Source organism: Aethina tumida, chromosome 3, assembly GCF_024364675.1.
Source record: "Aethina tumida isolate Nest 87 chromosome 3, icAetTumi1.1, whole genome shotgun sequence".
Classification (NCBI taxonomy): Eukaryota; Metazoa; Arthropoda; class Insecta; order Coleoptera; family Nitidulidae; genus Aethina; species Aethina tumida.
The window spans coordinates 35,536,079-35,563,375 of NC_065437.1; the positions used below are offsets into that span (position 1 = coordinate 35,536,079).

The 27,297-nt window shown below is 29.3% G+C and overlaps 1 protein-coding gene across 3 annotated transcripts in view; it reads right to left on the bottom strand.

Moving 5' to 3' along the window:
• LOC109594870 (uncharacterized) overlaps positions 1-27,297 on the bottom strand; it is a 93,364-nt gene that overhangs the window by 17,288 nt on the left and 48,779 nt on the right. For all 3 annotated transcript variants that reach the window (XM_020010120.2, XM_020010122.2, XM_020010121.2), the window contains exons 2-3: positions 24,356-24,415; positions 19,907-19,936 (exon numbers count right to left, since the gene is read on the bottom strand). In XM_020010120.2, coding sequence (XP_019865679.1) covers positions 19,907-19,936; positions 24,356-24,415 — 90 coding nt within the window. The remainder of the gene's footprint in view (positions 1-19,906; positions 19,937-24,355; positions 24,416-27,297) is intronic.

Below are 27,297 nucleotides of genomic sequence, written 5' to 3' on the forward strand. Positions count from 1 at the left end.
TAAAAACTAGCAGAATTATCAACTTTGGTGAGATAACAGCATGATGTAAGTGTGTATGTACTTAGAACATCCGCATCCAGCAACGGCGGTTATCCGCCGTCCGATGTCGAAAGACTCTGTTCCGTTAACTCTGGAATTTTTTAAACGTTTTTTAAGGCAGCATTAACTTAATTGTGTACTATTTCGGGATACGGCCGCACCTCTCATCCCCAGCGTATATGTTTGCTTATCTATTTAATCAAACTGACGGGAATAATTACTACTCCATATGCTAATTACCCCAGAGAAAACTAAAAATATTATTTTCGTCGGTGAAATCTATAAAAATCTATGCAAAATAAGCATGAACAATTTTAATTAAGATGAAACAAGTTACATGTAAACATACAAGCTTTGTAACAGCAAGTGGGTAAGAAACCAGACCGACTCATTACGGAGCAGTATTATTAGACACAAGAACGTTGTCTGCGAGGTAAACTAAACGGAAAATGATGATTTAAACATACGTTCGATTGGCTTGAGTTCATTTAAAATGCTAGACGAAACAAATAAGTTTTGCTGACGATTGTTCAAACATCGCGAAAACGACCAATGAGGCAACGCTGTCGAAATATTAACAGGAGACATTCAACTTTCCGAACAAGAATGGCGACTTTTCGGAATTATTTGTTAATAGTTAGTAAGGTCAGGATTTGTGTAAAGGTCAAGGTGAATTTAAGGTAGTCCGGGGACTTTTCTCTTTCGAGTTTCACTTAAAACTTGTGAAAAGTGGGAAATACCTTCAAACCGTGTCTGGTTTTAGCTCGTTCTTTTGCATTTGACGTAATAGAAATCTAGTTTTCAATAGGTACAATGTTAAGAATTGTTGAATTAATTAACTGGCTAGACTAGTACGGAACATTACGTCATGCTACAACAATCTTACTTCTGAACATTTTAAGTAATATACCAGAACCAAAATCTGACAATTTACATATCTATTTGACTTGGCTTACTTTAATACAACATTTATGTACTTATGTTTAAATAGTATTTTTAAGTAGGTTATGGAAACCGACAGAACAAACACGTTCAACACGTTGGAGTAACTTTTTTGCTGCGAAATATTATCTTGTGAATTTCCATATTTTAACACAAATTGTTAGTTTCAGATAAAACTGCCTTCTTGAATGGGCAACTATTGTATAGTACATACAGTTTGGAATATTGATGGCTTACCTGCAACAGATAAAATCAACAAATTAATTTACCACAATCATTCCTTGTAGACGACGTCTAATGAACGTAAAAAAATTATAATAATTTCAGTTATTGTAGCTGAGAATTTCCTGTTGTTCCATAAAACAATGGGGGCAAGAAAAAATCTTAAATCTTGTTTTGTATTTGCTGTATTAGAATTCTTCCATGCAATTGCAGTCGAAGCTGAGGCTGTAAAATTATATGGTGCAATTTTAAAAACACTGTTATTACAGCTTATCCGGTTCTATTACAGACTATAATAACCGAAGACTTGGTTTACACCAGACTGGAAACGTAGATTGTTATTAAATGTTACTACATTTTTCAAAATGAAATTAACTCTTGTAGTGTGGTGATAAACACGTTTCCAGCACATTGCACTTATTTGATTACACTTATGTAATCTTTTGTAAAAAAATATTAACGATCACGTTCTTGCAATATTCGATAAATTTAAACGAGTAGGAAATATCATGAGATTTGTAATATGAAGTTACATTTATATTTAGTACATATAACAGAATCATCAAGAACAGTAAAGTCATACAGATAAAATTAGAAATCGTTAAGTGTAAACTCATGTGACACTGGAACATTATTTTACAATAACTCCATATAAACATTTTGGATTGAAGGTTGTCGAATCCATAAACAAAATATTTAAACGGCCTACAAAAGACAGTAAAAGCCCAGATCAAAGCGTTTATTGTCTGCAAAGTCAATGAAATGCATTATCCAATGTTGCCATTAAAATCGGGTGCTTTAGAGGTAGGTTGCAGTTCAGACGTCTGGATTATATTTAACGTATACACATTGGACACAATCCAATAATCTTATAAATTAATACTTGGAAAAGACTGGTAAGTGTATTTTTGTTCTAGACCAAGTGTCGACGGTTTTTAATAATATAGACAGTTTTCTTGGAAAAATGTCAAGTTGTTTTCCGGAAGGTTTAGATTATATTATCACATTAATTATGTAAAAAATATTTTGGTTTTGATTCACTGATTTATTATTTAAATGGAGACTTTCTATATTAATCTCGCCACATAAACGTGGTAATACTTTATTTACGGAAACTACGTCTATCTTTAAAAATTTTCCTTTTCGACAAACGTGGGAAACAAATGTTATAGTATAATCTACAGGATTATGGAGATTTTTCCTTATCTTTATAACGAAAGATTAAAAACAATGGCTTTTGTTTGATGCATCAAAACTGGCGATATTTGTGCAATATATTGAAATTTATAATGAAAAGAATATAAGGGATAATGTAACATTTGTTACAAATCATTCTTTGATGAAAGAATTAGATGTTTGTCCTTAAAATGATCGGGTAATGTCTAAAATTTGTCATAGTGGACAATTTTGATTGAAAATAACATTAAAAATAAAGTTTATAAATACACTTAAAACACAGAACTACAGAAATACACGTTAAAGGAGGAAGAATCTAAGGTCAAAGTTCGAGGCAAGAATAGAATATAATGGCTTGTGACAAGAAAAGAGTGTTTAAAATGACTTGTGACAATGTATTAAAATTTATTTATTATAGTACATTACAAAATTTGTCCTTACATTTCGACATTTTATCGTTGTTATTTGTTAAAAGATCTTAATTTATTTTTAAATTTATAATTATATTTGAAACACTGAATTACAGAAATTCGGAACAGAATAAAGAGGCTTGTGATAAGGAGAGCGGCTAGAATAGCCTGTAACAATGGAAGGAAGTCTGCTGAATCATCCCAAGAAGACAGTCTAGCAGGGTGATGAGAATAATTTTAATAAATAACAATAGTCATAAAAGTAGTTCGTTGTTATAGATATATACTAAAATGTATATCAAAGATGAGGTTAGGAAAGTTAAAGGAAGAAAGCATGTTTATTAAGTGAAGTAAGTGGAAAAGTGAAGAATTATTATTAATGATATTCGTTGTTGAAAGTTGTTTTGTCAAATACAATAAAAATGATTAATACCCATATGCAGCTTCCGTGCACATTACTCATTAGATAAGTAAATAAGTACATATATAACATATCATCTAACCATAACGAGAATCGCAATAAATAGATCATAGAATTTTACCGTAATGAATACAATGAGTCACTATCTCGACTAGACATTTCCCCCAAAGTATTACAAAAAAAAAACACGATAACACCTTCTAATTTGAATATGCCGTGGACACAATGCTGGTGTCTGGCCGCAAAATCCTGTTGGAATCGGTTCAGTGCAGAAATCTGGTGTGATTCAGTGGAAAAATCGTTTTCCCACATTTCCAGGCGATCGCCCACGTGGCAACCGCTTCTAACCCGTAAACACTTGCAATTTGAACCAATCTCAAAATAAAGAGTGTAATTGTAAGCGTACGGGTGAGAAACGTAAGTGCAACTGCAGTTCCGTCACCTTGAAGCCGTCCGGTCTACAAAATAATAGACAAAGACATTATTTTAATCAGCGTGTTGGCACATTCGTTAACGCCTTCCCCGTTTAACGAGGACGCTTAACTAACTTTGAACCTAAATTGAGATCAAATACAGTAAAACTCAACAAAGAAATCGCAAGTATAAATGGAAGCGGTCGGACTGGTGTGTTCGTGACCAGACGGAGACGGAACACGATCGGGAACGTGGTCAAAACGGAGACGGAGAATGTAGAATGAACTGATCACGTGTAAGCGGAGATCGACCTTTAACAACGGACGTTGGAGATATCATATGTTTTACTTGTACACCTTTTGAAACCGCCATTTTTCACAGATAAAAGGTGCATTCGTGGGGACTTTATTTCGTGACATAGCCACCGTTAAACGTGATAACAAAGATCGTTTTTTGGTTGTAAATGTGCTACTTTTAAAGGTTCGGTCAGTTAGGTTTGAGCCTTACCATTCTAATCATTTGAATTCCTACTGGTTGGCTATGTGAGGTTAGAGAGGTGAAGAAGAACGTAGAACTTGAGAAATGTCAGGTAGCACTTCTTCATGTATTATTCACATTGACATTCCTAATAGTAAAAGTTGTAATTCCACCAATTACTGATAGAAAATCTACATTTGAAGATGACCAACTTAATTAAATCGACTAGGCATATATAAAACTAGTAGATAAATTATTTTAATTTAGAGGTTACATTAAATGCAATTTTGTAAACAAGTTACGAAAATGTGAAACTAAACAACTAATTAAAATGTTTTATTTATTATTCATCTAATTTCTCCGTTAGTGAAAAGAGTTCTCACATTACATATTTTAATTCAGTTTCAAAAGAATTAAGTAAAGTTTGACGTAAATGGCAATTTAAATTAATTGTACTGAATGATTTTTGATAAAACCACTATGTGTTAACAGTTTTCTTTATCAAATTAGCTAAAATATGTTCAATTATTTTGTCCAGACACAAAATTATCTAAATAAATGAAACAAAACGGACGTCAGACCAGTTAATGTCTTCTAAGATATGTAGTGTAATGAGCATTTAAAAATTGCGACAGCTAATTAATTAGCAGTAAAATAGCTAGACACTGAGCCATGTCTTAAAATGTTCACTCGAAATGAACGTTAGAGACTAACTTCTGCGTCAGTGCCGCTACAGTGGATGACCTTTTTGAAGATGTTATTTGAGTTTATTGAAGGCAGACCAGATTATTGTAATTTTAACACGCTAAAAATAGCTTCCCCATACTATCCATTTATTGTACTCCATCATCAACAGAACATCATCATTTCATCCCTTAAAATAAACTACTAGCTGCATCACGTGCAGGTAATCCGTGCTCCAACTGATCACCTTCAATAACTCTATCGTTAAATTTAGAGCCGTTTTGCTGAAACCACACTATTAAATCGAGTGGTGTCATGCGGCAATAAAACGTTGTATAATATGCATGATCTCCGACCTCATAGACGATAATAATTTAGTTTAGTGTTTTGTGCGGCAGCAGTCTGATTTGCGAAACCTCTTAAAACTAATTGTCCGACCACGTGTCAGTTTACGGTTTGCAAATGTTAATTAAATAGTTTAGCTTCCTCAATGCGACCCACCCAGAGTGCACACCTGATAATGCAAGCCCTTTACGCCTCTAACTGAAATATCTGGGTCGCAACTCCATTCATTAGTTCCACTAACGTGCAAGCCACTTAAAAACAGTTACTCAACAAATCATTTAAGCAATGAACTGGAGAAATGCATTGCAATAAAGATTTTTTGGATGGGTCTCTTATAAAATCTGAAATGGATTTCTCCTTGTGAATGTCTATCACGCAGCGGTTTAATGTCGGCGACATAACAATGCCACTTGAAGTAATTTAAAAATTGGAAATCACTGAATCACCCATACTAATAAACTTTTAATACGATATTAATTATAATTATCACAATCAATGCCAGTTTCAAAAAAACTACCATGTTAAAATTAGATTTGGTTTTAATCGTAATAAACGCTCGAATAACTATTAGCTAGGCGAATTTACAAGAATTTTATTATTATTAGTTGGGGATTTTGTTGACAAAATATATATGGTGTGACATTGGATCAGTTATAAGGCCTGTATTATATCACAGTACAATGATACGTTAGGTAATTTTAGTTTATGTTAAGATTATAACAATATAATACAAACCTTGAACATTTAATATTCGATGGAGGATAAATTTTAAACACGTCATTGTATGGCGTAGGCGTTATGATTTTTCATATCCAATTAACACATTATTAAGAATTTAATTAATTTTTTATTATAATATTAGATAATATTTTATAATAATTATAAAAATGACTAAAATGGTGTTAGTAAGTAATATTGTGATTGTAATTATTCATTTATTACAACCACAAGATAAATTAGTTATTAAAAGGAAATTTTAAAACATTATTACATATTACAATTAAAACTATTACATGGGTCTGTAAATTTGTCATAAATTACAAATTTAAATAAATAATACATAAAAATAGAGTGATTTCTGTATGTTTAATTAATTTGTAGTAATAATTTTTGATTATAAATCTGCCTTATTAACACAAAATAATATTTTGCCAATATTTGAGATCGAATACATGAGGCCAACGTTCCAAAACGGCTCCTTATTATTCATTATTCGTCCGTGGCCACCCGGCAGACCCGTCCATATTAAAATTCACACAACCGAACATCGGCACAAGGATTTTCCTCGTATTGTACCTGACCGCCTCAGCCATCCACTTCCGACCTAACCGCATTCACCAACTGGTGAAAAAGACTCGAAACCCCGAAAGCAAACACTAAAAATAAAGACAAATAATAAAATAAAAAAAGAAACAGTGCTTGGCATAAAAGCGACCGAGAGCAGTGAACTAGGTGTTCCGACAGCCTCGGAGTGGTAACTGGAGAAGAATTATTTAACGAGGTCGTATACCTTTGCGAGGCTTCGGGGTATACGTGTCTGCGGGGTCCCCCCCGAAAATATGCCGGACCCGCCAACAAAGACCTGCTGTCCAGGTCCACGATCGGGTAGACAGGTGGAAGACCCCCGGGTTCACTAATTGCGATTTATGATGTTATTTTCGTCGACCTGGGGACCGTTCGCCCGACTGATTTCGAATTTTACGGAAATTTTGAATGGGAGATTCGCGGCTTAGACAATGGAAAGAGATATATTTCCCAGGTCAGTATTTTAATTAACATTGAAAGATTTTGTAAACAATTTTAATGCTCAATATACAATAACAATTTACCATAATTTTAATGAGGCAACAAGGAACCAATAAATTATTTATTCAAACAGTACAGTTCGCGTAACTTAAATAGGAATTTAAAGAATTTATTTGACATCCTTGAGTTGTACATAATTAATTACCATCAAAACACAGCAAAACTATCCTATTTCCATGTATGTTCGATTTAACAGTCCAAAAACATGTTTGTACCATACTACTAACTTTATTAAATAGCCTAAGGTAAACATGTTATTCTTGAACACAAAAGGCACGACCAAACAATGTTTATTAATGTTAAAACAATTCACTTCAAAGATTAAAATCCATCGGCTAGACTGTAATATGTTAATAGTAGATGATCGCAAATACGCGGATTTCCTGGTAAAAATTACGCAGTATTTTAATTGAACAATTAACGGAGAAAATATGTAAGCAAATTTCGAATCAAACTGATTAGTTTGAAGTCCATAAATCTAAAATCGTTAGATAATATCCACTTGACCACAATACAACAAAAATCGAATAAACAACGATTTGAATTTTTCACGCACGTTGATAAGAATTGTATAAAGAAAAGTTATTTTTATAAATTAATTGTTAATAAAAATTTATTGTTCTGGAAGGTTTTCCCGCATTTATAACTTTTGTTAATGTCGATGATTATTTACAAAATTTTTGTTTGGATTGAACAACAGAACTAAATAATATAAATCAAAAATTATTATTTACTATTGAAAATGACTTTTTTAATGAGGCTTTGATAATTTATTAATGAAATTCTTATCCAAATAATTATTTATTTTACAACCTTGTTTACAATATTGTTAAGAAAATTGATTAATACCATTTCTATTTTAATATTATAAGATTAAGAAAAATTTACTACATTAAAAACTAGTAAACAGTAATTTAGTTGACGACATCAAAAATAAATTAATAATATAGAGTAAATTAAAATGTAACTTAACTTAAAATATTTTTTAAATTCTGTTAGTTTATAATGAGTTATTAGTCAAGTATTAATTATAGACACTAGCAATTAATTAAAAATTACGCAGTGTTTTGATGTATTGATTAATTGAAACATAATATAATCAAATTTTTGATCAGGCTTATTAGTTAGAAGTCGATAAATCTTGAATCTTTGGATAATAACCACTTGGCTACAATAATAACAATAATCGAATAAACAACAATTGGAAACGTATGTTGATAAGGTTTGTATACCGAAAAATTATTTTAAATTAATTATTGATAAATAATTATTGTTTTAGTTTTCCCAATTTTAGATAATTTATATATAAAATTCATATCAAATAATTATTTACGTTACAACTTTGTTTTGAGTACAGATTCTAAATGAAATTAATTGCAGCTAGTTGGAAGCGTATTCTATATTTTCTATTGTAATATTTTAAAATTCAGAAAAACTTAGATAAATAGAAACATAGTCGAAGACATAAAACAGAAATTAAAGAGTAGATAAAGGTAAATTACTATAGTGTTAATAATTATTTTCTGAACAAACGGTGTTATAAAAATAAACAAAAGATAAAGACTTTATTTTTCAGATGAATACCAATTATAAATTTCAGCAAATAATTGTTTTTCCTGACCTAAGTGACCCACTATTTCATTATTGTATTATCAGAGACTGTTGATGCAATACCAATATCAGTTGCTAGCTTCGGGGAGGGTCTGATTCGTGCTGTTTGTTGAAGATGCAGTTACGAAAAGGTCACATCGTTTAACCTATTGGTTATTTGTCTGGTATTTCGTAAAAGATTGTAGCAAATGGCCCGATAAACCACCCAGAAATCTGCAGTGTCACTTTCGCGACCAATTTGCTTACGCACAATGTGTAAAAATAATTAAATATCACTCTTGACACACTTAATTCAATTCCTTTACTGTTTATTACTAGTAGATGCATCCAACTTTTAATAAAAATTGCCACTCCTACTAATGTACCATGTAAAAATTGTTCCTTGTCGACACTCAAGGATAATTATCAATTACCTTCGACGCATTTTGACGTACAAAATGAATACAAAACGCAATAAAATGGCTATAGCATTTGCTGTTAAATATTGTATGGTCCACGCCATTGACAGCTATTTATAACTTTTCATTGCTATTTATAAGTATTCAAATATCTATATTAATTTTGTAATCCTTAAGGTCGGAGTTTCCAAATAAAAATCAAACGTTACGAAATCACTACCATTGAAATTGGTTCCAAGTACTTCTTGGTTGCTTGTTTACGTACGTAATTGTTCTAGAATTCACCTCCAACAATTAAAAATGTTTATTAAAAGTTCGCAGAACGTCACCATTACACCTAACTTATTGCGTTCATGTTTGGAGAGTTACCAGAACAGACGTCATGTGAAAGCATATTTAAAACATTTTTATTCGCATTGACAAATGTCTTTTATATTCGAACTGTAACGGTTTTCGCTAAACAATCCGCATATTTAGGCGCCAGGATAAAACATTTGGCACACACATTGTTACAATTTTAGACCCATTTGATGTGGTGGTCCTCGCACTATTAACCATTTTATTTTAATGCGTAGTATCCGTTTAAATTTGCTTAATTCATATAAATATCCCATCCATAATTTTGATTAGAAATTCGGAGGAGTGAGTCTGATTTTGCTTGGCACATATTAAAATGAATCCTCATGTTTTGTTTTGCTATATTTGATTAGTGACAAAACACATTTTAACAAAAATCGTACTTTAAACACCTTTACAATGACACGTTGCGTTTAATATATTTATTAAGGATTAATAATATAAGTGCTATGTACACAGTAAACGTATCCTTGCTATCCATGTCCATGTAAGTAGGTGCAATAAGCTAGGTGTTCAGGCGTGGTAAGTGACAATTCCAACAGCTAGTCTATATCACAAATCGCAATTAATATTTCTCCAGCAACCGGAAAATAAATATTTATCCAACCAACTAACAACGTACAAACCGTGTCTAGACAATGTGCAGCAAAATCCTTTTATCAAAAACACAATGGTAGTTTGGACGACAACGTCAATTATATATTTTTTTATATCAAATAGAGTCAGTGCATTCGGATCGTGATTAATATAACATTGCTCATTGCTCTTAATGGATATAACTTTTTAATTCGTGAAATTGGACTTAATTGGACTTATTTACCAACAAACGGGAGCACAACGCTACAATTAGTTCAATGTGGCATATTACGGTATTATTTTAAATTGTGCACGTTATAATTGCGGTACTTAGTTTGCTATCAATAAGTTATTAACTTAAGACCTGAATATGATTGATTTACAAATAGATTACATGCATAAATGTATATTTATAATTCATTATTTATCTTAAAACACCGACTTTATTGATCACTATCAATGATGAATGCCTTGGATTATTTCAAGCAACCTTTTCACCTTTCCAAGCTCACGTCATTGGAGTGACGCCAGAAGCAAATGTAAAATGGGGGTTGGAGTAATTGCGTCACTAAACAATCGATCCCCCAAGGTTTTTTTTTTTTTGTAAATAATCAATACCGTCCGTTTTCAAGGTATTTCTTGACGGGCATTATGTTTTCACTTTGCATTGTTGAAAATAACTGTTTTGACTATCGAATTACTTAATTTATCCATCCGAATTTATTCGAATAATACTCTTACAAAACATTTTAATATGTTGAAAACACGATGTATTTACGTGTTTCTAGAATTATTGTTCGGGTACGTCAAGAACATTACTATTTTTCCTATTAACGTAGTGCGACTGAAAATAACAAATCTGTCAGACAGTTTTTTTTTGGCTGGACTGTTGAACATTTAGATTTGTCCTTAAACCATCTATTTTTCTGGAATGTTGTTTGTTGTAAACAATACAAAAAACTTACACTGGAGGAAATGTTCATTAAACACTGGAACGCAGTGCGATAATAATTGATACTGGTAATAATTATGTGCTTGGTTGTGTCAAGTTGAAAGCATTCAAAAACAAGGAAGGAATTCTCGCTGGTGATTGATTCTTAATAACACGTTAATAAAATAAAACCAGAAACAGTTACTTTGATCAGAAAAAAATAATATTATTTAAAATTCAATTAATTATGTATGGTTGTTGTTGTTGTTGTTGTTGTTGTTGTTTACGTAAAATATATTATTTCGATGATTAAAAGCATATAATGTAAGTAAAGTAAAAAAAAGGAAAAAACACATTTCTTGTATGATATCTAAAATTTTTAAAATTATAATATATAATTGCCTCAAACACAAAAATAAAATATTAGTTAAAGAACGTAAACAGATAAATAACATTTCGACAACGAAAAATTCAAGGAATGCCTGAGTAACCTAAAAGTTTATACTTGAGCTAGTAAGCTCTAATAATTTACGTCCATCACCTACTAGTAAACCTACTTGTCATTAGCACTTTTGTTCACATGGCACATAGTTTGTTATTCAACTTTAAAATAGCATATGCACTCCGACGTACACTAAAAAATCCCTACAAGTCTTCTAATTTGGGAAGTGTGAACGATTGAAAATATTTACATTCGGGCTGCTTTTGTTGACGAAACTGCTGCGATATTTGTAACGTAACAGTAATTTTCCAGATCAAAACGTAACGAACAAAATGATAAAAATTGTGGTGAATCACCGACACAACGGCAAAGGTATATTTTTATCAAGCCAGACTATATTTAGCAAGCCCTATTCCAGACAAACAATCGAAGGAATTTTATTTAAACAAATAAACGGCGGGCCAACGACGAAATCAAATAGGAAAACGTTTTGGCAACAGCCGACAAGACAAACAAATTTACTTGTCGCAAATGAAAAATATTAAAACGCGAAAAACTCGTGACACCTCTCATGCCCGAATTTTATGGGGCGGCTCTTTTGGCAAAGCTTCTTGGCCGGGGAATATTTACGAATATTTCGAGTACGATATTTTCGGATTTATCATGCAATCCTCCGCCATATGACGTCAATGCGATCGTCATGTCTTTTTGGGCGCTGCACAAACACATTTGTGACCTAATTTATTGACGTCTTCCCCAAACCTGCAAATAGAACCATCCCGATTGTGTAATGGATGAGAAAGTGGACAATAATATTTACTTTGTTGCTTGTTTAATTGAGTGAGTCAAGAAACACGCAAACTGATAAATAGGGTATTTGTTTTCTAGCCTGTAAAACTGTAAAAATATTTGTGTCCATTAGAATTTTTTCTAAGAATAGTTGGCTTATTTTGTTGACAAACGCAGGCAGATATTTTTCACATAAACTGGAAACAAAATAAAAATGGGGGAATACAATAACAATTCATACAATGCATACATAAATGCGTAAATATTTACGTACAATGAAAATTTAGCGGTGTTTTAGAAGTGATATGACATTAATAACTTTATTATACTATTTTGACACATTTGAATAATAACATTAATATAAAACAATAAGTAATAAAAAAGAAACGAGAACGAGAAATTTAAATCAACATTTTAAAGTTTATCATTGATTACTTTAATGACCCACTAAAATGTTGTTTGAAAGATTAGCAGTTAAAATCTGTAATATTTAGCATTCAATTAATATTATAAACCAATATTTTAATTATTTTAATATGTTTTATGTGCAATGAAAATTGAATGCAGTTTCTCAAATGAAATATTTAGTTTATTTATTTTATTCACATGGTTTTAATTAAAACTTTGATACACCACTTTATTGTTAATTTTAGTTTAAAATTAACCATAAATCAAATTGAATAATAATATTTCTTGGTAATTAAACTTTCTTAAAAATAAAATTTTCGTAGTTATTAATTTTAATATACATAATTCCAATGATCATTATTTTTCAAATTAATAATTTCTTTAATATTTATATTTTTGAACTTTTATAATATATTATGTATAGTATAATCAGAATTATATCACTGAATTTTTTGTTTATTTAATTAATATTATAAAAATGAAAAATATTTTTATTTGATCTTATTTACAAATAAATTAAGATATTTATTTTATTTGTAAGCCAAAATAAAAATATATTAATACATTTTATGTGCAATGAAACACTGTTCCACAATAAAATATATATTTTATTTATTTTAATCATGTACTTAAATTACTGTAAAATTTAATAATTCAGAATTCGTTCAAATTAATTGTTTGATAAGACTCTTCTCGCTATTATTTATAATTACCAGTCAATTAATATTATAAATATGAAAATATATTTTCATTTAATCTTACAAATAAATAGTCATTGATTTTATTTTTTGAACGGAATAAAATAAATTTATTTACTTTAATCGTCGTAATAAACGAGATGTTCAACATTTTAATACCAATGATCAAAATCTAAAATTAACTATTTTCAGTAATTAGATTTTATTAAAAATATAAATTTTCATAATTATTAATTCAATATCCATAAATCAATATTCATAATTTTCTAAATTTTAAGTAACTTAACACAACTTTATTAATATTTTCCTATTATTTCTAGCATAATTATTAAATTACTGCAACACTTAACAGTTCAGAAATCGTTCAAATTAATTGTATAATCACAATCCTCTCGCTGAATTTATTTCCTTTCTCCTTGTTGCCCCGAGTGGCTGACTAATCAACGTCAAAAGCTCGGTGCCTGGCAAAAAGCAGTGAAAGCCAAGCCAACACGACAAACTGATTAAAACCTTCGCGAAAAAGACTGCGGTCATACATCACCGGCGGTTGAGCGTGTTTTTCAATTACGGTTGAAATATGATGTGTATTTTTAGAAACTAATCGGAAGGAAACTGGAAAGTCGCATTGAAATCGGATCGGCTTCCTCATTTTAATATGAATATTGTTGCGGTCTCGCAAGTTGACGGTTACCTTTTGTCCGTGAGTATTGTTTGAATAGATTTCTATTTGCGTGGTTGGACTCCACTCACACATGTGAGAGATTTCCACTTAGTGGGTATGAAGATTTATTCGAGGCAACTAGGAAGTATAAATAGATTTTTGGACACTGTTACTTGTACAAACGATACAAATTTAAGGCAAAAAAATTAGATAACCTGAATATGGTGAAGTGTTAATAACACTTATTTAACATGACTATTTAATGGCACTTTAATGCTTAATAATAAAAAATTTATCATTATGTATTATTTTATCAGAATAATAATAATAAATGAAAGTTTGATTAAACTGATAAGTAATATTAGATTTGATACATTTTTCAATATTTAGAACAATATATTCAATTTGTTACTTTAAGTTTAAAGATTTATTTTATGATAGTACTTATTTTAAATATTATCATAAATTTCATTAATTTATATTTTTATTTTACCACCTCAATAAAATCTGATAAAATAATACATATTTATATGAAATAGATTAACTATATAATAACAATAATTATTTAAAACTTTCCATTTTTATTTATACTATTGTTATTAATACAAAACGTCATACTAATATGTCTGATCAGAAACTATAAATTTATAATTATTAGAAACAGATTAACTGTATAATAACAATTATTTAAATTTTTATTTTAGTTTTATTTATATTAATTGTATCATTAATACATAGTATCACACTTAAGTCAATAATGAATATGTTTATAAAAGAGGGGAAATTATCTATCCAATTTAATTTTAGATCAATACCTTAATAATGAAAAACTTGTGAAAAGAATATTATCTTGTTTAAGAACATTAATTATTACACAAACACTAATTAAATCCCAACAACTTGCGAATTGACAAAACCAGTAAGTACTAAAATAAATAAATTTTTTTCTTTTGCTATTTGTTATTTACTACAACAATCCCATAATAGATAGTCACATGGTTACTCCAGAAGTATTTTTACTTCAAAAGTATGTTTACAAGGATTTTAACGCTTCATTTATAAGTACGAATTATCTAAAGTGGACGTAAAAACAAAATAATTATTTAAAAATATATGTGGCGTTTTCTAGAGGTAAAAATAAAATTCAGTCTATTTAGCAGAAAAGCGACACGTGTAAGAACTTCACATTCTGGTCATACGTAATGTTAAGGTACCTTACATGTAACATTAAAAATGCCTATGTAATTATTATAAATACAGTCTGTTTATGTTTATGAGTGTAAAGTGTACAGTTACTCCATTTAAACATTTTTGTTGAATTTAATGGCGATGCAGGGATTAATTTAAATACTAGTTTTACGAACAGGATTTGTTGGAAACAGAAAAGTACAAGGCGGCTTATTTATTTCCTATAAATTGGCGTAGTTATTTCTATTTGAAAACCCAATTACAATAATTACAATTACAAAAATAGACAAAATTAATCTAAAAAAATAAATGTTGATACGTCATGTATCAGTTTGTAATTATTACAAGTACAAGCACTACGACGGTTTCATTTGCAGATATCAAATAATCATTTTATTTAAAATAATAGGAACGGAAAAAGACTACCTTTAGCATGTTCGTCAGCTCAAGGTTCTGGTTAATGATGAAATTACATATCTCTCAGAGAGTCTCTGGAAGTAATTCCAACCGTGTCGGTTGCAAAATAATTTGTAGACAGTAAAATGCAGGTCTAAGGTGTACATAATTTTAATTCAATTATTGCGTTCGCACACCAATCTGTGTTTATATATGTTTAGATAATTAGGACAAGGCTTATTGGGATCAGGTAAGATGTCGCCTCACGACATTCCAGTTGTACAATGTCCAATTGTATTTAATCCCCATGATTATAACAATTTAACGGCATATGTTATCTATTTAAATTAGCAGTTTTGAGTAAATGACAGTTATATAATCCATTTCAGTTAATACACTTCAATTCAAGCTTGACAGAAATAATTAGGTATAATTGAAAACAGGATCAATACGAATTTAAATTGTTTAGTCTGCAACGTATTTTTCTAGTCAATTAACTAAGTCGTTCTTCGCAGTATTTAAATGAGGAGTAGTCAATAATATATTGTACAACTACTATTACTATATTATTTCAAACTTTCTTGAGGTCTTCTTATCTATGCTTTTAATTTGTCCTATATTATATTTAGGAGAAGATACTGTACTGATATGAAGACACACATGTTCAGTTTCCTATGGTTAAAAATGGCAATGAATGAATTGAAGATGAAGATGATGACGCACCAACCAATAAATAAGTAATATTTCATCGAAAATCCTAGTGGATGTTTATGAAATTGGCCATGTGATGGAACAACAATAAGAAAGAGGCTTCGTTCACTGAATTTCATCAAAATGCTTGAATAATGGATTTCATATAAATTAAGTGAGGATAAAATTAGGCGTTTGACTATTACAATTTCATACTTGCAGGTAATGCAAATGAGCCCTTAGTGGTATTCTTACATGCGACAAAAAATTGCTTTTAAGTGGTGGACAATGTGCTGAAGCTGGTAAACTTGGTGATGCAGTACTGCGTCTGATATTTTACTATTGAATATCTACCAAGAAGCCAAACAATCTATATAAGTATCTACGTCTCACAAATTGACTAAGTGTTAAAGAAATATTAAAAATGAGCTTGTCTAGTCAATAGAAAAGGCAATACCATAATCCAGGTATTTTTTCATGCGTCTTTTATTTATTTTTGTCATTGTCCTACTTTTTTCCTAGCAAATTCTAAAGAGAAGTTCAAAACTGAGGTGTCTATTTGTTAGTTCCAAGAAACCAAAGAATTTTTCTCCTTACAAAATATTGTCAGTATGTTGACTATACTGGTGACTATTGTGTACCTAAAGTTATTATGATCTATATGCTGTTGATCGATACATCTAACAACGAACAACCAATTCTATCTATACCGAAAAACCGTTTATATTGATGTAACTTTTATCATTTATCAAACAAATGCTTATTGACACCGACCAAACTTAAAGTGTCCGCAAATATTTCAAGATGATGTGTCGCAGGCCTGAAGAATTTTGGCGCCGCGAGTGAAAGGCAATTTAGGAACATAAACCGGCAATCAGAAATTGCAAAAGTTGACACAGGCTCGCCTTGCCCAAAATTTCGTTTCGGCCGCATGTAGGTTAAGGAAATTTCACGGGTATCGATTTTTTGGCCTTTCTATAAACAATCGGAATGATGGTGTGTGGATGGTTTATTTCGGTTGCGAACATCGATTGCATGCACCGTGCACGTGTGGTACTCGTACTTTAGAAAATTTCAAGATTTAATAAGTTTGTTTGTAAATTTTCTGTGGATAACCTTCAATAAAAATGTGTTTAAAATTATCCTTTAAATTAATTACATACTATATGTAAATTAAATTTCGTCTACATCTTTGAAAGGTCAAATGTATGTTTGTATTAGTGCAGACTACTTGTTAATGGCGCCTAAGAAGATTGTCAATGACAATAAATGTCATATTTTAATATTTTTTTGTTGTGATTAAGAATTGGGTATTATGTCACTTATTTCCAGTTCTTCCATTTTAATTAATCTTAATATTAACATTTTTTCTCTTTGAAAGGAATACGGATAATAATTTTAAAACGTAAATTATCGACATCATGGGATACCTATAACGAAATGCATGCAATGACTGTATAGTTTTATCTGTTTTTCCATAAAAATGAGATATGGAAATTTGAATTAATTTAACTCAAATTAACATTTAAATGGTTTTCTAATAACATTACATTAAAAGTATTGACAAATCGTTATTAGTCGGTTATAAAAATTTTAGAATTTATGACTTTTTGTTTTAGAATAATTGCAACAATAATTTTGCAGTGACGTCAATTGGTTATGCGATAAAACTATTGGCTTAACCGCCATTCGAGCGGATCAATTGGCATTTTTAATTGGAAAAATATTTATGACGGTAACTTAATTAATTGAGAAAATAAGCAAAATACAATTCTAAAATAAAAACAGAATATCAATTAAAAATATAAATAAACTAGAATTTATTTATAAATTTTATGAGATGACATTATTTTTTTATTTTAAAGATTTTTAATATCGATTTCCACAAACAAATATTTTTTGGTGAAAACACATATAAATGATAATATTTTAAAGTTGAAACATTAAAATGTCAGAGTCTTGTTTATTTAAAACAGTTTTGTTGGTTTCAAAGTACACGTAGAGAAAGTTCTTTTAACCATACTCTTTTTAAATTTAAAAAATATACTCATTTAATATCAGATTCTAAAATTCCATAGGTTAACTTAACCATTAATAAACATTATCTGTTTTTATACACTTTCTTACGTATAAGAGTCCTTGCATAATTAAAATAAATCCGTTATTTTTATAAAAAAATAATTACCATGAATTATTAACGACATAATTGCGAAAACCTTTACCTCATTATCAAATAAAATAAATAAATAATGTGAAGTATATTAATCCTATATTAAAACCATCGTTTTATTAATTTACTTAGAAGTTAATCGATATTGATTTTAGCACAGGCTTATCTACGTGTCTTTGTTCCAGAAGTTTCCCCCAACCACGCTTCTATTAATATAAAGGTAAACCACGTGACCAGAATAAATTACAACTAAAAAACTTAATAGGATAGACTTAACCTTCTTCTATGTCATTTAAACGCCATTGAAAAGTGTGCCGAATTACGAAAGTAAGTACGTAATGAAGACCGCCTTTTGGTAATTCCCGGTACTGCAATTTAAATAATTGAAAGTAATACTGTGAATACGCTTTAAAATTCCAAGAAGTTGGAAAAAAAACATTCTCATGGCACAGTGATTATAATTAAGGGGGATTTACTGGAGCTCAGACATCAGAAAACGTTATGTAACCGACAGATCAATTTTTTACAATGGATATTGAATCGGCAAGGTGGGGTTAACATTCATAATAGAAACTCTGTGGACTGATTTAGAGCTGGCTGCTACCTGGTCCCTACAAGGTTACGTCGTTCGTATTGTGTTCGACGGAACGAAGATCGTTCCAATCAAAAATATGGGAACGGTAATATTTTCAAAACCAGATCCCACATTTCTAGTTTAAATTGTACACTGCAGATGAAAGTAGACTTAAAGGATCTTATTAAATTAAACGAAATATAAAAAATTGGAATAGATATATGTAATTTGAACAGACAAAATTATTGATTTTATTAGTATTCTGATAAGATAAACAGGATTATAAAAATACAATTTAAAAGTTTTTATCTAATTGCATAGTATATAATATTTTTGATATTATGAATTATAAATTAATTGAATTTCAACACTACAAAAAAATACATACTCATTGTGGATTTTCGCTTAAAATATTTCAATAATTTAGATCTCCCACATGCAATTTTTTCAAAATTGTAAAGAACGCAGTTTAGAAAGCCCAAGTAGGTTATAATTACGAATATAAGTATAAACTGTTTAAAAATATTACATAATTTCATTGTGCAAACTAACAACACCTAGAAAACTGCCACGGTATCTTTATTGTTACTAAGTGAATTGGAGATTTCGATTGCCGGTCCACTTGCATATATTACAAATATTTAATTATTGTTTATTGATGAAGTTTCGTCTGTAACATTGCACAAATAATTAATAAATTAAAATAACAAGGGATTTATGACAGGATGGTATTAAAATTTCAATTTTTTTATTAATATTTATGACACCTTCACCAAATGATCCATGGCAGTATTGACAATGACATTAATAAAACACCAAACAAACTATAAATAAATAATTAGATTGTATAGTACGGTAATATCGATTTAATGCGGAAACATTGGTTTGCCCCTGAACGATTTCACGTGTCCACGTATCGAGTGTTGATGCAGGTTTTATTTTTATTGCTACCAAACTTTGTACGCAAGTAATAAAATAATATTTAATATATTTGTTAGTTCACGTGTAAAAACGACGTTTTGTTACGAAAATTAAAAAAAAAAAAACTTCCATCGATGAGACGATAACTTTAATCACTTACCTAGAGGTGATAGACTCGAAAGCTCCGAATCTGCAACAAATCATTGTTATTAGTTACATTAATAATTTTAAAAGAGAAATAAATAAATAAATGAAATAGGGATTTTGTGATACTGATTGGACAAATCGCTTATTATTTAATCGGCATATATTTCCTTCCTTAAGAGAAACTGTATAGCGGTGTAACTTTCTCAATGATTTTAAATTGGACATCTGACACATTTATAAGTAATCATTTGACAAGACTCTTCCTCCATCCAAGTTTAGTAAAATTTAGACGCCTTTAATTGAGAAAGTCTCCACATTCTAGAAATATGTAAATTGTTACACAAATTATTCAGTTTATATTTAACAATAAAAATAATTCTAAATGTTTAATTTAGCTCTACAATATACTCGAAGGTGTTTGGACTAAACTGTGTAAATTTACATTTCGCTTTTTAAGTGTAAATAATTCCTTCTAATATATCAAATAATTATGTATAAAATATTTTAAAATAGCAATTTGTAATACTGCATAAATATTTCTTATAAATAGCAAGTAATTCATGTGGCCTTGATTTATTTTTACTGATTGCTTAGTTTGTGGCGGTAGAAGGTGCAAATATTTAAGATCGTGGTAAATAATAACGGTGTTAAAAAATAATATTTGGGATAGTTGAATCAGCAGGTGAACTACTTAACTAATTTGTTCTGGAAAAATTTTTTTTTAAAAATATTAGTCATATTGTTTAATGCCGATATTTTTTAAAATAATGGATTAGGGGCGTCTTTATTTTAAATTGTTGATGCTACTTAATATGTGTTGGATTAACATAAATGGTCAGAAGAATCATTAACTCAAATACAAAATCATAGTAAAGTATAGTTTTAGTTTTGTTATTCAACAAATCCCTTCTGGTCACCCAGCACGTAAAAGTAGTAATTTATATAATTTATAATGAATTAATTAACTTCCTGATTGATTAAATCATATATTCGAAACTTGCATGCACGCAATTTTCAATGTATCTATTTTCTATTTCATGCAAATAAATATTCGCCTGAAGAAGTTTTTTACTCCTATATAAATATTTCCGTTAAGTATTTTTTTAATTAAATGTATATTTACTTACATATTTACTAATTGAGAAACGAGGTCTTTTCAAGAAAGAGTACAACAAACGACTAAATCATATAAAAGTCTTTTTTAATATTTTTGTTATCTTAAGTGATCAAAACATATACATTTACATAATTATTTCCTTTTGCGTGTATATTCTAATAAAATTCTTGGTATTTTATAAAATTCTATTTCATAAAATGAAAGATTTAGATTTTATTTAAAATACAATTATTCTGATCAAAAAGCGTTTGATCCTACTGCATTTTGAGAGAGATATTGAGCCCGACAGAGACAGTAAAAGTCTGCATATTTGCACGTAGTTGAACACTTTTACTATCTCTGTCACACAAAATGTTTCTTTCAAAATTCAGTGGGATCAAACGTTTTTCGATGGGTATATAATAAATATATTTGCATATTAAAATAATATTTTTTCATGTTAATTAGAACTATTTATAGTAACTTTTAAATAAGAAAATATTTTATAATAATTCAATTTAAATTAAAGTAAAAAATGAAAATTGCTGGGTTCCCACCTATACCATATAATTCGACCAAAATGATCAATATGTAAATTAATATTGGATAACAGTAGCATGAGAAACACAATCATCTCACTAATAAATTAATTTTAACTCTTATTGTTTTGTGCATTAACAATAGTGACAGACATCGAATCAATTAAATTATCAATGGAGTAGCGATGTAGATGCCAAACGTCGCAGTTTCGAATTGATCATATGAAAATATATCGTTCATGTGATCAATTGAACCTGACTCAATGTTCTTGACCCCGTGCCTAACGATTTGTACAATATATGAGCCCCTATGTTTTAATTGGACACACTGTTTATTTGGCATCGGTGTTTTAATTAATTATATATATATATATATATATATATATATATATATATATATATATATATATATAAACAAAGGATAAAAGCAGGTAAAAAAATTATTTCAGTTATTCATATAATTTAAAATTAAAGCAGTCTTACCATTAGAAATATGCTTAACAAATAACAGTTTGTATTCAAAAAATAATTCGTTTAACAATTTGTAGCTCCATCTATTTAAGTAATTTTTAATTTATTAATGGAAACTGTAGACGAACGCGACGCCCTCTTTACGGCGTTTAACAAACTTATGAGACTTTCACAGATGTCGTAGCTTGAGTTAGTTCATATCTCCACCACATTACTAAATTCAATTATTTATTGTAGATGGCATACATGTCCTATTATTGCAAAAAGTCGTGCTCTAATCGTGATGTTTTAATTAGTCTATTAAACACTAGATGGAGCCACCAGGATTAAATTTAGAAAAATCGAATAACCTGTTCATTTATTATGGGTATTGCTATTTAGCAAATTATATAAACAAACAATAGGAATTGCGGTTTCCATTAAATGTAAATATGAGAAATGTTTTGATATAAGTTAGCAAATAAAATAGTTTCCAACGAATAATACACTAAAAAAATGACATACACACTGGGACATTTTAGGGAGAACATATATAGTGTAATTTTTATCCGTAAGAAATTTATTTTCAAATGCACAAAAATTGATATAATTATGAATTATTTGTTGCTTTCGAATTTACTCACTATTTTTAAACCGTAGATTCGTCGACATTTTTGACACTTAGTTTAAATTTTACACATTCACTAATGCACTTTTTGATGAACTAAAAGCCCCCCCAACACAAAACACTTAACCTAACATATCTGGTTTTGTTATATTTTATTTGCGTTAATACCAAAATTAATAACATCCAGTCTAGCCCAAGGAAAAGTTTGTTGAGATAAGAAGCGATCAAATTCGATTTCCTTTTGTCCGTCATTAATTGTTTAACGTATCGATAGAATGTAACTTGTTTTTAACACGTACCGAAATTGAGTTGGTTAATAAAGAATAAAGAGTCGTCACATTCAATCGACATTTAAAAACCATACACCTTTTCTTTTTTCTTTTATCAATATACAATGATTCATGTCAATCATGTGATAAAATACTAATTTAGGGTTTAAATTTGATTGGTCAGGATAATCTTCGAATTTATTTGGTGGTATAAAACTATAATTTCTTCAGATATTAGTGGGTCCATAGCTGATATTCTCAAATATTGATACTTTTGATTGATAGTTTTTAAGTCATAAAAAGCGGTATTAATTTGTAATTAATTTGAAAAAAAATCTGTCTAACGACTTACTGATTATTAAATAACAAATTTACTAGTCAAAATATCAAAAAGATCATTTAAATATTTATTTTGTTATTGTTATTATACTACAAGAAGCAAATGATACAAACAGGAGACTTCATTCGATGATTAAGGTATAGAGAGTTATAATGGTTTTGATGCTATCTTCAATAAGAAAATTGCTTCAATTAAAGTGCAGATTAACTAAGTGGTTGTTCTTCTTACACAAATCTGAAGGTCAATTTAATAATGTATAACATTAATAAGATATTCTTTTTTTAATTAACTAGGAAGCATCGATGAGAAAAATTATCACCCTGTGTTTTTCCCATGAAACCGTTGGGTTGTAAAGGATTTCTAAGGTTAAAAAGACAATAGTTTCAATAATATTGACATCAAAGATTAAATTACAAGTGTTCAAGTGTTGCATAAAAGAAGGAAGTAATATAAGAAAGTTTATTTTAATGAATAAATGTGAGATTCAATAATTCCACTTTAATTGTTGTTTTATTAATACATAAACCACAAATCGATTTTACAATTCACTTCAACTACAAAAACGTGTAACTAATATGAAACATCTCATGTAAACAAAAATTATTGTGTTATTAAAAATAACATCATTGTAGTAGAATATCATATAATTGTACGAGAATTATATATGTTAATAATTTGTGATAATTAAATAACGATAATAAATAATAAATAAATATAGTAACTAAGAAGATTCTGTAATTTTTAAGGAAGTTCAAAATTAAAACTATAAATAAAAAAATATCTGTGTTTATATTATTTTAAAAAATAACTACCTAATGGAATTTAACAAGTGTAATTAATTAATCACCAAATAAGATATAAAATTATTGTACGTAATCCTATCTGAGTGTTATAGAAACATAAAGCACGTGACGCTCATAAAATTGGGATTAAAAATGTAGATTGCCTACATTTAATCACGAATTCAATTTCTGAAAAAATAGTAGTCATCTTAAATTTTCCAGTAAAAACATATACATCAATCAAATCCCTTAATGGCAAGTTGCTATTAGCAATTACGTGAAATTTATAAAAATGTGTCATTTTTATATGATCTTGTTATCTTGGCAAGCAATTCATTAGTGCTGTGAAAATATTTACCTGTATCGTTAAGAAGCGCCTGTATCGAATCATCCTTAATGTCCGTTTCTGTAGACATAGCTGTAACAATAATAACCAGTTAGAATTGAACATGGGAAGTAAATATTTTAATGGGATTGCTTATCTCTTTAAACAACAGTCTATTAATATCTGCACAACGAGAAAGGTACAAATTATCGGCAATACACATTTATCTGGACTAGTCCGGAATAGTAATCGTAAAAAGGGGCGGGTATATACCCTTGAATAAAAATTTGACATTAACCTTGACCTCAACTTTTAAACATTTAGAGAGATATATTTTAATTATATTGTGTCCCTTGAAGTTTACGATTACGTTAACGAAGTTGCACTTGATTCTATTTTAAAATAAATAATTTATTCAAAATCAATATAAAATATTATAGTCAAGTACATAAAAAAGTAGCACCATAAGACAAAACTTAAATTCTAGGTGAAAAAATCATGTTGATTGGACAGAACTAGTTTTAAATATTACTAGACTGATTACATAACTAGATCAATTTGATCTTGCAGTTGAGACATAGTCGCATAATTTTTTACATATGTCGTATTACAAGGTTGTTAGAATTGTAAAAATTCCGCAACCATTTTAAAATGTAATTGCCACTGCAATTTTATGATAAAATTTATATTTATAAAAAAATGTGCAGTCCCGATTTAGATTCGATTGTTGCATAAGGCATAGTCATTATTTTCTATTTATAAGTACGTAATTGTATCATGTGGAAAAATAATTTATAAACGTGCACATAAAAAACATAGACATCTTATAGTCATTTGTGAAGTTCAAGCTTCAAAGTGCAAAAATATGTATATTTTTATATCAGTGTGTCACAACGCAACAGGTGATTCAACATTTGGAGAATGGTAAAAAGTACAAATTGCAATTGTAATGTTGGAATAAATCTGTACGCATTTAATGTATATATGTAATATCAAAGATGCGGTTTCTTAAATGCGATGGGAGTTAATTAGAACCGTGAGAGGCGTAACAGGATACAAAAGAAATGGAGAGGTGCTGCAAACCTTGACCTTATACCAAGAAATCATTTTTCTTAGATTAATTGAAAAATTGTCGCTCATTATATGCCTGTTACAAATCGATAGTTCAGATAACTAAATACTATCTCGTTTAGAATAAATATACGTTTTTATGTAATGGTTGTGGAAATCAGTTTCCGGAACACTTCTAGTTTTCGGTTCGAAGCTAGATAATGTTGTTATCTGGCCTTCACACTCGCTCGATTTGAAACCAAGGGAACGGATTTGAGGCCATAATGCAGCTTACATTTACGATTGGTGATTGGCGAGTTTTTGTTTCCGTGTGTCTATTTTTTGTATAATAACACCTGTTTTATAGAGATGATATTTTAAATACCTATTACATGGACTTTAATATAATTCAATGTCAAACGACTTTATTAAATTTTAATATTTAATGTAATATAATGTAATTGAAAAACATACAATTCTATATTTATTATTTACTTTTCAACGGACTTTTTTAATAAAAAATATATTAGAGGCCTCAATTAAATAAAATATTGAGTTAAATCATTTATTTAATCGAAAAAGCATGAACGAACGAAAAATAAATTCCTCGTACCAGCCTTCAGAATTAAAATTTAATTTTAATTAAAATGTCGTCTTAATATTACTAACATATGAAAAAATAATTACATCTTAAAAACGGAAATAACATATTTGAAAATAACATTTTAAAAATTAAAATATTATTTTTACTGGTGGTAATTAGGTTTGTTGTTTTTACTATAAATAGAAGGAAAATTGTAATAGGTAACCATAAAACACAAATGCAATTAAAAGTCTAATCATTAAATTGTAATGTATTATTTTTATAACGTAGTAATTGTCTACAAGTTTTATGTAAATAAACAACATTATGACTGCATTGTACCACTCAATCAAACTAAACTAGAATGATTTTTAAGAATTAATCTTGGAGAACCTAATGCTTCTGACAAACCTGTTGTTTCTGTAACATCCATGAATACGTCAAAATACAATATAATTGCACTATTAGAAACTTGCACAAAAACTAAATAATAAATGTATCAATAAAGTCCTATTTAAAGGTGTTAAATTTAGAATCTCTTGACGTATTTTATCGTTACTCATTTGGCAGTTGAACCACATATTTACAAACATTTCGGGTAAACGTATCACCACGAAAATTGAAATGATAAAATTTACCATTAAAAATCACTCCAAAAATCACACTAAACATCGCAGTCGATTTATTTCACGTGCGCCTATTTGGAAATTCGAATTTGAACTGAGAAACACGGACATGTGATCAATGGTGTCAATGAAATGATATGATATCAAAGATTAGATGGCTCGAATCTTGCAAAAAAAAGTGTGTACATGCCGAGATTAAATCTGGGGCTATTGTCAGTTATCACCGATAATCAAAGGCATGCAAAAGTATGTGACATTCGAATATCTATTATACAAAAAAGTAATAATAATTTGTAACACTTGAAACGCACCTGATGGGGGTTAATATGAAAATTTTGCTTTGAATATGTCGTCATAAAACGTCGTATAATTAATTTAATTAAGCAGTGCAGTTTTATTACCGGAGACACGATAATATTTTTAACAGTACACAAAACTAATTTTAGTCCAATTTTCTGGGAGGGATTGATTATATATCGATGTTGTCGTCCTTCATCCGATAAGTTCAAATATTGATTTCATATTCTTAAAGGTGTGACATCAATGTAATTAATTTGGTCTGTGCCATATATAGCGTGCAATAAACCTAATGTATATGGGACGTGGAGAAGCCGAAACGAAAACGAACACGCGAAAACTGAAAAGGCATTGTTTGCCAAATTCTGTTTCGACCAACGAACAATAAACAAACAACAATTTAATCATAATTGAACGCG